At 41.6% G+C, this 16054-nt stretch overlaps 1 protein-coding gene across 6 annotated transcripts in view; it reads right to left on the bottom strand.

Annotated features, from left to right (window-relative positions):
* The window catches only part of odf2a (outer dense fiber of sperm tails 2a), a 120599-nt gene that overhangs the window by 104407 nt on the left and 138 nt on the right, over window positions 1-16054 (bottom strand). For 3 of the 6 annotated variants that reach the window (XM_068012130.1, XM_068012128.1, XM_068012124.1), the window contains exons 2-3: window positions 9633-9746; window positions 9145-9264 (exon numbers count right to left, since the gene is read on the bottom strand). In XM_068012130.1, the coding sequence (XP_067868231.1) occupies window positions 9145-9264; window positions 9633-9746 (234 nt within the window). Of the gene's footprint in view, window positions 1-9144; window positions 9265-9632; window positions 9747-10865; window positions 10888-14913; window positions 14998-16054 lie in introns of those variants that run through there. The other 3 variants (XM_068012125.1, XM_068012126.1, XM_068012127.1) reach the window with 3 other exon arrangements.

A 16054-nucleotide genomic window follows, 5' to 3' on the forward strand; every position in this document is an offset into this window, starting at 1 on the left:
AGTTAAAGTTCTTATTCTCCTTCAGCTCCTCCCATTCAATTTCCATGGGGACAGGTATGAACTTCTTCCAGAACTGCATAGTCAGTGGACTCTCACAGAAAGTGTAACTGGGTGAACGGTGGGCAAAGATACGTTTGAGCTCAACTGAGAAGCTACTGCAGTGAATTAGCCAATTAACACCAGTGGCCTGAATAGACTGCTCAGATTTCCTCTGTATTCCTGAAGAGAAGGGATTCAGTTCTGCTCAGCATCACATACGGATTAGGAGAAGTAGGCCATTGAGCCTGCTCCGCCATTCAATAAGATCATGGCGGATCTGTTTGTGTTTCGAATTCCACACTCCCATCTACCCCCGATAACCTATGATTCCCTTGCCTAACAAGCATCAATGACCCCGCCTCCACCACCTTCTGAGGCAGGGAATTCCAAAGTCGCACAACCTTCAGAAAAAATTTCTCCTCATCTCTGTCCTAAAAGGGAGACCCCTAATTTTAAAACAGTGCCCCTTAGTTCTGGACTCACCCACAAGAGGAAACATCCTTTCCACAGCCACCTTGACAAGACCGTTCAGGATCTTAGCACCCACCAAATGAAATGAGGAACCCAATGTGTAGCAGGGAAGAGTTTAAACTAAATTTGAAGTGGGGTGGGCACCAGCATATAGCAGTAAAAAAGAATAGGTACGTAAAGGAATGGAAGTGTTGGATAGTACTAGAAAAGGAAGTAGAACCATATTACATAGCAGCAAACTAAGAAGGACTACGAGGAATACAAAGACAAGTTTAGAATGCATGTATGTAAACGCACAAAGCATGGTGAATAAGGTTGGTTAGCTACAAGCGCAAATAGCTACGTGAGAATACAATGCAATGGCAATAATGGAAACGTGGCTTAAATACAGTGAGGACTGGGCGCATAATATTCATGGATACACAGTGTTCAGAAAAGATAGGGAGGCAGTCCTGATTAGGGAATACATCGCAGCATTGGAAAGAGAGGATGCCATTGAAGGGCAAGGACAGAATCCATTTGGTTAGCCTTCAGCAGAAAATAAAGACTTTGATCACACTGCTGGGGTATCCCATAGGCCTCCAGATTTTGGGGGGGGGGGGAAGAGAGGAGAGGGGGAGGGGTGAGTGAGAGAGAAGCAAATCCACAGGGAAATCAGTGATGTCAGAGTAGTGATATTGGGTGACTTTTAATTACCCAAATATTGTTTGTGATAATGTTAGAGCAAAAGGAAGAGGGGCAGGAATTTCTGCAATGTGTTCAGGTGGACCAAGTGTCCATGTGAGATCACTTGGGTAAGAGTGATCATATCATAAGGTTTAGATTAGTAACAGAGAAGAGCAAGGAACAATCTAAAGTAGAACTTCTAAATTGGAAGAGGTCTAACTTCAAAGGGATATGAAGGGATCTAGCCAGGGTAAAATGGAACCAAATTTTGGCAGGAAAAACTGTAATGGAACAATGGGTGATCTTTAAGGAAGAGATGTTTCAGGTACAGGCTAGGTACATTCCTACAAGAGGGAAAGGTACAGGAACCAAAGCCAATGCTCTTTGGATGATGAGGCAGATAGAGAGAATATGAAGAAAAAAAAAACAGACGTATGATGCATGTCAGGTGAATTCTTCAAGCGAGAAAACCAAGCCAAATACAATTGATTTAGAGGGGAAATGAAGAGGAAAATAAGACTGGCAAACAGAATCTGAGAATAGAATGGCAGTTAACATAAAAGGGAACACAAAAATCTCTAGCAGCATGTAAATAGCAAGCAGTCAGTAAGAGGTAGGGTGGAGTCTGTAGGGTCAAAGGAGGAGATAAATGTTCAGAGGTCGAGGGCAAAGCTAGAATACTTAATGAGCACTTTGTATCAGAGGATGCTGACAAAAGTATCAGTAGAAGCAAAGATGGTAGTGGAAATGGATGGGATGATAACTGATAGGCAGAATGTACTGGAAAGGCTGGGTTATGATTAGAGTGGAAAAGTCGCTTGATCAGGATGGCTTGCATCCCATGTTACTAAAGCAAGCTGGAGTGGAGATAGCAGAAGGGCTTGCCATAATCTTCCCTAGTTACAGGGGAGGTGCCAGATGACTGGAGAGTGGCAACTGTAACATCCTTGTTTAAGAAAGTTTGTAAGGGCATTGCTAGTAACTACAGTCTGCCAGTTTAACATCAGTAAGGTTTTGATTTGAGCTAATGTAGGATACCCAACACAGATTTGTAAAAGGCAGATCAAGTTTGACTAATCTAATTTAATTTTTTGATCAAGTGACAGAGAAGGTTGATGAATGGAATATACAATGGATGTTATCTATATGGAATTTAAGAAAGCATTTGACAAAGTACCACATAAAAGGTTGGATAACAAAATTGAGGCTCATGAAATGGGAGGGTCAGTGTCAGCTTGGTTTAAGGACAGAAAACAGCAAGTAAATGTTTTTTCAGACTGGAGGATGGTAGACAGTGGCAATCCTCAAGTGTCAGTGCTAGGACCATAAAAATGAATTGGATATTGGAATGCAAAGTAAAATTTCAAAACAGTGGGGACGATACAACTCAACCGCAACAGGACATAAAGGCTAGCAGAATGGGCAGGAAAGTGGCAGATGGAATTTAATACAGAGAAACGTGAAGTGATGCACTTTGGCAGAAGGGATATGGAGAGTCAATATAGATTTAATGGCATAGTTCTAAACAGTGTGCAGGGACAGAGGGATCTGAGGATTCACGTGCCAGATCTTTGAAGGTGGCAGGACATATTGAGAGTAGTCCGCAAAGCAAATGGGATCTTGGGTTTCATAAATAGAGGTATTGAAGACAAAAGCAGGGAAGTTATGCTGAACCTTTATGAAGCTCTAGTTAAGCCCCAACTAGAGTAGTGTGTCTAGTTCTGGTCACCACACTTTAGGAAGGATATGAAGGTCTTTGAGAGGGTGCGGAGAAGATTTACCAGAACGGTTCCAGGGATGAGGGAATATAGCTACAAAGTTAGGTTGGAGAAGCTGGGAGTGCTGCCCTTGGAGCAAAGGAGGTTGAGGGAAGATCTGCTTGAGGTGTACACCAAGATGATGACAGGTTTAGATAAGGTAGACAAAGAAAAGCTGTTCCCATTAGCTGATGGCACAAGGACTACAGCATAGAGATTTAAAGTTTTGGGCACGATTATACAGACAAAATGTGAGTAAGAACTTTTTTTTAAAAACGTAATGAGTGGCAATGACTTAGAACTTGCTACTTACGAAGGTGGTGGACGCAGAGACGATGATGATTTTGTAAGAAAATTGGAGACACACAAGGGAAATAAACTTGCAGGGCTACAGGACAGAGCAAAGGAATGGGACTGACTGGACAGCTCTACAGAATTGTCATGGATTCGATAGGCCGAGTGGCTGCCTTCAATGCCGCAATGACTCAAAGCCACAGACCAGCATGAGCTCATTGTTCAGTAACAACATACAAATACAGACTGTTATTAGCCTGCCTCAATCTATTGTATACCTACACTTAAGTCAAGCTTTTGAAATACTGTGCTTACTGGAAGGAGGCCATACTTTGGATTTGAGAGATATGGGAAACTGGGACAATAGGAAGAGCAGAGAAACACTTATAAGCAGCAGTCACATTAAACAGGCACAGGATGGTCTTTTCCAGGGGCCCTCAACCCAACAACAACTTGTATTTACATAGCGTCTTTTTTTAACATCCCAAGGGGCTTCACATGAGCATTAAAAAGCAAAATTTGACACCGAACCATTCAAAACAATATTAGGGCAGATGGTCAAAAGCTGAGTCAGAGGTAGGTTTTAAGGATTGTCTTAAAGGAGGAAAGAGACGTAAAGAGGCAGAGAGATTTAGGAAGGGAATTCCAGAACCTAGGGCCCAGGCAGCTGAAGGCACGGTACCAATGGTGGGGCAATTAAAATTGGGGAAGCTTAAGAGACCAGAATTAGACGAGCGCAGATATCTTAAGAGCGTTGTGGGGCTGGAGGAGATTACAAAGATAGGGAGTGGGGAGGCCATGGAGGGCTTAGAAAACAAGGATGAGAATTTTTAAATCGAGGCTTTGCTGAGTGAGGAGTGTTGGGAGAGGCTTCATTGAAAAGAGCGCGGAGAACGGGGGAGGCTTCATTGAAAAAAGAGCGCGGAGAACGGAAGAGGCTTCATTGAAACGAGCGCGGAGAACGGGAGAGGCTTTATTGAAAAGAGTGGGAAGAGGCTATCCTCTATCCTATCGGATCGTCTGTTCAGTAAAACGAGCTCTTTCAAGAAAATCAAGTGTGACATCATGGGCAAGCAGGCAGGTAATTGGTCGGAGAAGAAGCTACCCATTTGGTGAGTATTTGGTAAGTGGTTAAGGTCTATTCTAATCCTAATGTTTAAAATAGTAAAGAAACTAGTGGTAAGCTTAATATTCATTAAAAAAAAGGAAAATAATTGAATAGAATAATTTAGTTAATTGAAACACATTAAGGATGGCAGGACAGGTGATGTGTCACAGCTGCAGCATGTGGGAGCTCCTGGATGCCAGTGTGATCCAGAGCAAACACGTCTGCAGTAAGTGTTTGCGGCTCGAAGAGCTTCAGCTCAGAGTCATTGAACTGGAAGTCGAGCTGCAACACTGCAACACATCAGGGAGGGGGAAAGTTACCTGGACACTTTGTACTAAAAGGCGGTCACACCCCTTAGGATAGGGTCTTCTGATTTGGTCAGTGGTCAGGGACAGGAGAGTGTGGCTGCAACTGAGGCAAGTAAGGGGTCCCAGAGGGCAGGAGTCTCAGCCTTTGCGATTGTCAAACAGGTTTGAGGTTCTTTCAGCTTGTTTGGATGAGAGTGGGGGCTGCAGGGTGGATGAGCAACCTGACCATGGTACAGGAAGCCATTCAAGTGGAGGGAGAAAAAAGGAATGCAGTGGTAGTAGAGGACAGCATAGTTAGGGGGATTGACACTGTTCTGTACAGCAAAGAGTGAGAGTCCAGACAGCTGTGTTGCCTGTCTGGTGCCAGGGTTCGGGGCATCTGCTCAGGGCTGGAGAGGAACTTACAGTGGGGGAGGAGGATCCAGTTGTCGTGGTCCATGTAGCTCCCAACAACATAGGCAGGACAAGGAAAGAGGTTCTACATAGTCAGTTTGTCAGTATGAGGAACTGGGCACCAAATTAAGAAGCAGAACCTGAAGGTAATAATCTCTGGATTATTACCTGAGCCACGTGCAAATTGGCATAGGGCAAATAAGATTAGAGAAATTAATGCGTGGTCTAAGACTGGTGTGGTAGACGTGGGTTCCGGTTCGTGGGGCATTGGCACCAGTATTGGGGAAAGTGGTGGCTGTACCGTTGGGATGGTTTACACCTGAACCGTGCTGGGGCTGGTGTTCTAATGAGCCGCATAACTAGGGAAGTAGAGAAGATTTTAAATTGAATAGTGGAGGCAAGGGATCAAATTTGGGAAGGTATGTTAAATCAAGGAGTAGAGACAAGGCAAGAGAGAAAGGTATTAATATGGGAAATGACAAACAGACTGTGACAGGAAGGGACAGAGTGTACGAATCTAAGAGCAAATCAACAGAAAAGGCTAGAGGTTACAAAAATAATAAAAAGGACAAAACTAAAGGCACTGTATCTGAATGCACATAGCATTCAAAACAAAACAGATGAACTGAGAGCGCTAATAGAAATAAATAAGTACGATCTGATGGCCATTACAGAGACATGGCTGCAGGATGACATAGATTGGGACCTGAATATTGAAGGGTGCATGGCATTTAGGAAGGACAGGAAGCTAGGAAAAGGTAGAGGAGTAGCTCTGTTAATTAATGATGGTATTAGAAGAGAGGGATGACCTAAATTCATGAAACCAGGATGCAGGAGCAGGTTGGGTAGAGATGAGAAATCTTAAAGGCAAGAAGTTGCTTGTGGGAGTGCTGTTCAGGCCACCTAACATTAAACACACTTTAGGACAGGGTATGAAGGAAGAAATAATGGCAGCTTGTCAGAAAGGTACGGCGATAATTATGGGGGATTTTAACCTACACATAGACTGGAATAATCAGATGGGCAGAGGTAGCCTAGATGAGGAGTAGAGAGAATGTTTTCGGGATAATTTCTTGGAACAGTGTGTTCTGGAGCCAGAGAGTAGGCTATACTAGACCTGGTATTGTGCAACAAGATAGGATTAATGACCTCATAGTTAAGGCGCCCCTAGGTAGCAGCGATCATAATATGATTGAATTTTACAGTTTGAGGGAGAGAAGAGTGGGTCCAAGACGAGTATTTTAAACTTAAATAAGGGAAATTATGAGGGCATGAAAGCAGAGCTAGCTAAAGTGAACTGGCAAATTGGGTTAAGGGATAAGTCAACAGAGATGCAGTGGCAGACATTTAAGGGGATATTTCAGAATACACAGAATATATACATTTCAATGATAAAGAAAAATTCCAAGGGTGGGACCCACCATCTGTGGTTAACTAAAGCAGTTAAAAGATAGTATCAAACTTAAAGAAAAAGCCTATAATTGCACAAAGATGGGAGGCAGGTCAGAAGATGGGACAGAATATAAAATACAGCAAAGAAGGACTAAAAGATTGATAAGCAAGGTAAAATTAGAGTACGAGAGAAAGCTAGCTAGAAATATAAAGACAGATAGTAAGAGTTTCTATAGATATTTTAAAAAAGAGTTAACAAAGTGAGCGTTGGTCCTATAAAAAGTGAGTCTGGGGAATTAATAATGAATAATAAGGAGATGGCAGATGAATTGAACAGGTATTTTGCATCAGTCTTCACTATAGAGGATACAAGTAACATCCCAGAATTAGCTGTAAGTCAGGAAATGGAAGGGAGGGAGGAATACAAGAAAATTACAATCACCAAGGAAGTGGTACTGAACAAATTGTTGGAGCTGCAGGCTGACAAGTCCCCGAGTCCTGATGGACTTCACCTAAGGTGTTAAATGAAGTGGCTAGTGAGATAGTTGATGCATTAGTTTTAATTTTCCAAAATTCCCTAGATTCGGGGAAGGTTCCGTTAGATTGGAAAATAGTGACTGTAACTCCTTTACTCAAAAAAAAAAAGGAGACAGAAAGCAAGAAACTACAGGCCAGTTAGCTTAACATTTGTCATAGGGAAAATGTTAGAAGCTATGACTAAAGATTTTATAGCAGGATACTTAGAAAAATTCAAGGTAATCAGACAGAGTCAGCATGGTTTTGTGAAAGGGAAATCATGTTTAACCAATTTACTGGAGTTCTTTAAGGGAGTTACATGTGCTGTAGATGAAGGGGAACTGGTGCATGTAGTGTATTTAGATTTCCAGAAGGCATTTGATAAGGTGCCACATCAAAGGTTATTGCAGAAAATAAAAGCTCATGCCATCGGGGGTAATATATTGGCATGGATAGAAGATTGGCTAGCTAACGGGAAACAAAGAGTAGACATAAATGGGCCATTTTCTGGTTGGCAAGATGTAATGAGTGGTGTACCACAGGGATCTGTGCTGGGCCCTCAACTTTTTACAATTTACATAACTGACTTAGAAGAAGGGACCGAAGGTATGGTTGCTAAATTTGCAGATGACACAAAGATAGGTGGAAAGAAACTTGTGAAGAGGACGCAAGGAGGCTACAAATAGATATAGATAGGTTAAGTGAGAGGGTAAAGACCTGGCAAATGGAGTAGAATGGGGGAAAATGTGGAATTGCCCATTTTGGTAGGAAGAATAAAAAAAAAGATTATCTAAATGGCGAGAGATTGCAGAGTTCTGAGATGCAGAGGGATCTGGGTGTCCTAGTGCATGAATCGCAAAAAGTTATTATGCAGGTACAGCACGTAATTAGGAAAGCTAATGGAATGTTATCGTTTATCAGAAGGGGAATTGAGAACAAAAGTAGGGAGGTTCAGCTTCAGCTATACAGGGCATTGGTGAGACCACATCTGGAGTACTGTATACAGCACTGGTCTCCTTATTTAAGGAAGGATGTAAATGCGTTGGAGGCAGTACAGAAAAGGTTTACTAGACTAATACCTGCAATGGACGAGCTGTCTTACGAGGAAAGATTGGACAGGCTAGGCTTGTATCCACTGAAGTTTAGAAGAGTAAGAGGCGACTTGATTGAAGTATACAAGATCCTGAGGGGTCTGGACAGGGTGGACGTAGAAAGGATGTTTTCCCTTGTGGGAGAATCTAGAAATAAGGGTTAATGTTTAAAAATAAGGGGTCACCCATTTAAGACAGAGATGAGGAGAAATTGTTCTGAGGGTCGTGAGCCTTTGGAATTCTCTTCCTCAAAAGGCAGTGGAAGCAGAGTCTTTGAATATTTTTAAGGCAGAGGTAAATAGATTCTTGATAAGCAAGGGGGGTGAAAGGTCATCAGGGGTAGCTGGAAATTTGGAGTAATCAGTTCAGCCATGAACTTATTGAATGACAGAGCAGGCTCGAGGGGCCGAGTGGCCTACTCCTGCTCCTAATTCATATGTTCATGTTAACTGGGAGCTAATGTAGGCCAGTGAGCAGAGGGGTGACGGCCAAATGGCTCTTGGCGCAAGTAAGGACTTGGGCAGCAGAGTTTCGAATGACCAAGTTGAGGGAGGGTAAAATGTGGGAGGCCGATCAGGAGTGCGTTGGAATAGTCAAACCTAGAGGTAACAAAGGCATAGATGAAGGCTTCAGCATCAGATGAGCTGAAACAGGGGCGGGTCAGGCAATGTTACAGAAGTGGAAATAAGTCTTTGTGATGGCGCAATTGGTGAGAAGCTCACCAATTTGACTCTTGGAGTCAAATGTAACACCAAGTTTGCAAACAGTCTGATTACCTCAAACAGTTGCCAGGGAGAGGGATGGAGTTGGAAACTAGGGAACGGAGTTTGCAACGGGAACTGAAGACAATGACTTCAATCTTCCCAGTAATTTACTGGAGGAAATGTCTGTTCATCCAGTATTGAATGTCGCACAAGCAGTCTGATAATTCAACAACGGTGGAGGAGTCGAGAGAGATGTTGGTGAAGGAGAGTTGGGTGTTGTCCGCATTCCCCCTTTGGAGTCAGGTGGACACCAAACTTAGTGTCAACGTGAAGCAGAAACTACAGTATAACTGCATCCTAAACACAAAAACCACAAACATGTCCGAAAGAATCTTTAGTGCAAACCTCCCATTTGTAGCCAACATCTCTTACTGATGTTTTTCCTGGTGGAATCCACGGGACCTTGGGCTTTACCTTACTGGTTGCTCGTAGGTTGCCACATTCCCAGGCTCCTTTCAGCTTTTGCTACACATTAAAAGGGAAATAGGTTAAATGGTGCAATAAGTTGTCACATTTTAACAGAGGACATTTTGTCAAGCAACAGTCCTTTGGAAACTGCAGTCTGCCAGTGCAAATATTGGCTTGTAAAACTGCATTTTGGCAGATGTGAAATTCTAACTGTCATTCAAAATAGAATCTAGTAAATAAATTGCAATTTCTATTAAATAAGATTGGAATTCATGTTATTTGATATAATTTGCATTGACAGTGGTGGGAAGAGAGATAAATAGACAGAACGTGCACAAATCAGGGAAGAGTGCAAGCACACAAGACAGCAAGTGAGAGACACAGACTAATTTTTTTTGTTTTATTTACAAAAGCTAAGTGATTACCTGGATTTTCTTTGTTGGCCTTGGACTCTTTCTAACATGAACATGAACAGGGGTAGTTTCATCGACATGAACATGAAGCAGAGGAGAGGTCCTGGTTTTCATTTCTCTTCTCAGCTGATCCAAAGGAACACAAACAAACAGATTACCTATGGCTCATCTAAGGATTGAGGGGGTTGATAAAGGAAATGTTTCTTTTACACAGTATTCAGGATAGCGCAATGAAATACAACACTAATTTCACCTCGAGGACTCAGTTGAATTCAGCTCATACTAATGGGAGACACAACAATACACAATTATAAAGGTGATTTTCTTTTCAACTCCACAGGGATCAAGTTGCTCCAAACCAATTCAGAGGTCAATCTAAAACATCAGCCCACTCTATAGTGAATGGAGCTTCGGCAGAACATTTGCTGCCATCCCTAAAACAGCTTCCTGAAGTATCTAAGGAAGCACAACCAAAACATTGACCTCCACAAATTTATATACATATAACTATATCACATACTTCAGGAACATAAGAACAGGGGTAGGCCAATCAGCCCCCGAAGCCTGTTCTGCCAAACATATTATGACTGATCTGTATCTCAATTCCATTGACCCACCTTTGATCGACAACCCTAGATCTGCTGATCCAACCAAAAAAACCCAACTAAAATCAGTCTTCAAACTTTAAATTGACCCAGCGTTCACATCCTTTTAGGTGAAGAGCATTCGAGATTTCCACCACCCGTTGTATGAAAAAGTGCTTCCTCATTCCTTTCCTGAATGATCTAGCTCTAATTCTAAGATTGTACCCCACTTCTAGATTCCCCCATCAGAGGAAATAGATTCTTTGTACCTACCTTATCAAACCTTTTGGTCATTTTAAACAATTCGATTAGATCAACTCTCCACCTTCTAAATACAAGGGAATGCAAACCATGTTTTGTACAACTATTATGAATGCTATACTTTGCAGTACGATTATGTTTTTAAAAACTGTGATTTTTAATGTAGTGTAAGGAGGATTCGGAGAAGACATGTGACCTCACACCAACTATAACTACAGACAAGACAGGGATCTTGGTTACCATGTGAATAAGAAACCAAAGCAAAGGCCCTTTTAAAAGCAGAATGCAAGGTTGGAACACCTGAAAAACAATGGGTTTCGCTCTCCCAGACTCTGAGATCATAAACAGGGAGCCAGGAGCCCTGAAGGTGCAAACAAACACGAGCTGAAATTTCAAATACCTGGAAACAAAGGAAGGTCTGGGTGGTTCTGCTGTGGCCAGACTTGTGGGCTCTACATAATTGAAAAAGGCAAATGAGTACTGACTTTTGACTCTGGATAAATTCAACAGGCATCCAGAAATCTGGAGGCTGTAAGGAAGACACAAAGACCAGCAGTGGGAGTCTCAGAAGAGAGAGAGATATAAAATATTGGCTCTTATAACACTGATACAGTGAAAGATTACTCAGACTTGAATCCAATTCAAAAGCTGAGGTTTACAGAGAAAAAAAAAACCAATGGGGTCACCAGAGATTGCCTCATTCACAAAAGTCCAGGCTGAAAGTGCTTGGATGAAGTGAACAAAGAGGACATTGACTTTGTGAAGGACTGGACATCCAACCTACTGCAACTGCAAGGACATTGGGACTTTTAACTGCAAAGATAGATATTGCTTCAATGAGGACACTGCGTAATGTATAAATGTGGTATGGAGTTTTCAAGTGTTTTAAGTGCATTTTATTGTATTAGCTACGTACAAAGTGCTGTCTAGTTAATGCAGATTTTTAGTTTAATTATTATAGCAAAAGTCTTAAAATGTGAAATCTTGTTGCGTACTTCGTTAAATTGGTCTGGGGAGCTCATATCTCGTGTTGCAACGTTAATCGTCTCACTGGGGTCATAACAGCAACCTGTCCTCATAAATTAAACTCTTCAGCTCTGGTAGCATTCTGCTGAATCTGCATTGCACCCCCTCCAAAGGGGAATATATCCAAGAATAATTTTTTTAAAAACCATCTTGAGGTGCAGTGTCCAGAACTGAATGCAGTACACCAGATGGGGGCTGACCAAGGCCTTGCACAAGTGAAGTTTAACTCCCTCCCCTTTGCATTGCAACCCTGAGATGGACATTTTATAAATATTGATTATATAAGGTAAGAATCTTGCATCTATGTACATTCATTGGAAATTCTGATGCACACACTTATAATGGAAATTGCCCATATAAATTTTTCATGTTGCAATCATACCCCCTATCAGTTATGGCTGTCTTACATCTCCTGGATCCTCAGGTTTCTCTGCATTATAGACTATGTTCCATTGAACTCTACTGCTACTATTTAACTATGGGCAATAATAGAATGTAATATAAAAATAAAGACAGAATTATCCCCTGTCCTCTAATTCTAATATGCCTGAAGACTGGACATAGGGGGTGGAAACCAAATGGAATGTCACAAGAGATGGACTAGTTCTTCAAAAATAAACATTTTTTGCTGTTTCGTCTAAGTCTGAAATATCTTTTCTCTAGAGCAGATATCAAGCAATTTGCCTTTAACAAACAGAAAATACTGGAAAAACTTAGGTCAGGCAGCACCTGTTGGGAGAAAACAGAGCTAACATTTCAGGTCGATGACCTTTCATCAGAATCTGCCTTTAACTGCCTATTAGACTACTCCTCCATAGAAGAGTATCTTGGTAGTGGGCTTAAGGAATGATATTGGAGCTTAGAGGGTTAAATTATGAAGAAAGGTTGCAGAAACTTGCTTGCATTCCCTTGAGCATAGAAGATTTAGGAGTAATGTGTGATTAAAATATTAAAAGGATTTGATAGAGTAGATACGGAGAGACTATTTCCTCTGATGGGGAAATCAAAAGCAAGGGGAGACAATCTTAAAATTGGAACTAGGCCATTCTGGACATGCTTTTTCCCACAACGGGGAATAGAAATGTGGAAGTTACGCCCAAAAGGCTGTGGATTCTGGGTCAAATAAAGCTTTCATGCCAATGATTTTTGGTAGGTCAGGGTAACAATGGATATGGAGCAAAGGCAGGTAAATGGAGTGGAGGTGTAGATCAGTCATTATCTAACTGAATGGCAGAGGCGGCTCGAGGGGTTAAATGTTCATGTTTTCATCAGGCCAGCTCAGCAGCATAATTGTACTTCAGAATCCAGACTACACCCAAGTAATGCCACAACAGCTCAGTTAGTAAATGAAAATCCAAAGACACTTCAAACAAGTTCAACTTGTATTAAAAGTTTTTCATTGATTACATTTACCAACCACCAACTACCCCCCCCCCCACCCCCGTTGCAGGTAATGGAAATATATTTAACTTCTTTCCCTTCAAAGTTTTATTTTCTAATTGTGATGTAAACCAAAACCTGTGGAATAGAATTTACAATCCAAACGCTGATCACAACTCATTTCTCATTGCTGCTTGCGAGCTACAGACAGCCCATAACCCACTGTAGCCTCTATTTTAAGATTGGAATAAAACATTGCAGAAGTGATTGAATAAGAAATTCTTAAAACAATAAAAGTTAACTGACTTAATAAAAATGAAATTTTCTGCAATGACACTCCCAACCACTCATGATTAAAACAGAAGACGACATAGAAAGACTTGCATTTACACCGCATCTCAAAGTTCAAGTGTTTCATACCCATTGAGTTACTTTGCAATTCAGGTGACTGCTCTGCAAAGGCAACAGCATTCTGCTTACAGTAAGATACCACAAACAGCAATGACAAGTTTGGCAAGGCTGGTTGAGGGAGAAATGTTAGTAAACACTGAAATAACTTTTGAAGAGTGCTACAATATCCACCTGAACCAGCGAAACAAGCATACACAGCCTTAGTTGAACACATCAACCAATGGACAGCATTTCTTACAATGCAACACTCCCTCAAGTACTGCACTAAAATATTAGCCTAGGTTATGCGCTTGATTCCTGGGATTTGATGCCTCTGCACATGCCACAAACAGTGCTTACTTTCGTCCTACCAGTGTTAGCCCAGTTCATTTTAGAGTGAAAAACTGCAATAAATTTTAATCTACTCACAGACTAATATGCTGGTTAAAAGTGTACACTGAACATTAAGCACCTTACTGAAATGTCAACCACAGAAATACAGCAGAGTCAACACACAAAAACCAAGCAGGTTTTAAACCAGGGATTAAACTTTTACAGATTATAGATTGTAGTTATATGTGCTGCAGGGAAACAATGATTTGTTGCAGCAAGTGATGCTATTATTCAGATCCCAGCATGTTTATTACTACAGGAGCCATTTAATACAAAACTGGATCATGTCTCAATAACTGTAAAGTTTGCCAGATCTCAGGCTGCATCAAATAATTTGTCAAGAATTCACTTCCACATTCATTAATCAGTCACGTAAATTCAAAGACACAACAAATCAGGAATACTTAACATTGTAACGAATTAACTCTAAATGACACCTCAAAGGCATACATTACAGTTCAGTCTACAATAACCCTAGATTGTGGGAATCACTTCTTCTCAACCCCAAAACACAACCTCAAATACTATAAGTAATACTTCATTGCAATAGTAAGACTCGCATTAATGCCACAGGTAAGTACGATAATTGCAACACATTTTTGCCAAATGAAGTATATTTGAATGTTTGTTGTCGCAAACACACACAGCTTTACAACTAATGCAGAAATTCATCAATATTTACAACATATTTAGAAAATATTAAAACTTTCCTTCCTGCTCTACAGTACCAAAATAAAACATTTCATTCAAATCAAACAGGTTACAAAGTTCTGGAAGAGAACAAATTGTGTTACTCCTTAATGCTGTATATTTTTAAATTTGTGTTTTGTTTGGCTGGAAGCTAGGACAACTCAAGCCTCCTGGAAATCTCATACCTTTTAGGTACTTTGTAGTTTCCCCAAATTAAACAATCACTTTTGTACTAAGTCACACCCAAAACTGAATTGCATCTATGCACGATTTCCAATATGCTTAAAATAAAGGTTAATTCAAACTTGGCAGCAAAGTTTAGCCAGCTGTGGACTGTCCCCAGCACTCTCCTTCACAGACTTGAGAATATGTTCTAAGCTGACACTCCAGTGCAGTACCGAGGGAGTTCCTTTGGAAATAGCGTTGGAGGTCTCGTCTGGCTTTTCCGATTAATGGCAGAGCTGGGTTTGGCTGACCGGGGTGGGGAGTGTGGCATATGGGGTCAAACTCAAGATTCAGCATGTTCGGCGGGAAAGGGACCAAGCTGGGAACAGGGAATGCCGACTTACCCAATTCAAAATCCCAGCCAGGATCTATACAGACTGGTACGAGGGAATAAAAACAAGAAATGTTGGAAATACTCAGTAGGTCTGGCAGCATCTGTGGAGAGAGAAGCAGAGTTAACATTTCAGGTCAGTGACCCTTCATCAGAACTGGAGGGAACCTGGACGCCAAAGACAGGCAATAGATGTTCCCAGGTTGGTGATGGGGGACAGGATTAGGGTTGGAGAAAGTGGAAGGCTGGCTTTCAAAGCACCATTGGCCAACTTCAAAGTGGTCAGGACTGGTGCGGGGTATACATGGGATTATGACCCCACCCCACTTCCCAGTACAGCTAATGGTTCTGGTGGAAGTAAAAGGTTCCCCCCCACCCCCAGCTTGCACAATCAGGGGGGGTGGAAGGGTAACAGCAGACAAGTTCCTCTTGCTGTCCTGGCCAAAATTTATCCCTCAACCAACAGCTATCTAAACAAAACTCGGCCATTCATCTCATTGACTCACTACTTGTGGGATCTTGCGGTGCACAAAATGGCCACCAAACTTCCCTACATAACAGTTACTATGCTAAAAACAAGAAATGCTGGAACCACTCAGCAGGTCTGGCAGCATCTGTGAAAAGAGAAGCAGAGTTAACGTTTCGGGTCAGTGACCCTCCTTCGGAACTGACAAATATTAGAAAAGTCACAGGTTATAAGCAAGTGAAGTGGGGGTGGGGCAAGAGATAACAAAGGAGAAGGTGTAGATTGGACAAGGCCACACAGCTGACCAAAAGGTCATGGAGCAATATTGTTTGCCTTTGCTCCATGACCTTTTGGTCAGCTATGTGGCCTTGTCCAATCTACACCTTCTTCTTAGTTATCTCTTGCCCCACCCCCACTTCACTTGCTTATAACCTGTGACTTTTCTAATATTTGTCAGTTCCGAAGGAGGGTCACTGACCCGAAACGTTAACTCTGCTTCTCTTTCCACAGATGCTGCCAGACCTGCTGAGTGATTCCAACATTTCTTGTTTTTATTTCAGAATTCCAGCATCCGCAGTATTTTGCTTTTATAACAGTTACTGTGCCCCTTTCTGATTACATCGGTTGTGAAGCGCTTTTTTCGCAACGTCTCTCAAAAAAAAACGCAGGCTCCTTCTCTGCTAAACCC

Source organism: Heterodontus francisci, chromosome 32 (assembly GCF_036365525.1).
Source record: "Heterodontus francisci isolate sHetFra1 chromosome 32, sHetFra1.hap1, whole genome shotgun sequence".
NCBI lineage: Eukaryota > Metazoa > Chordata > Chondrichthyes > Heterodontiformes > Heterodontidae > Heterodontus > Heterodontus francisci.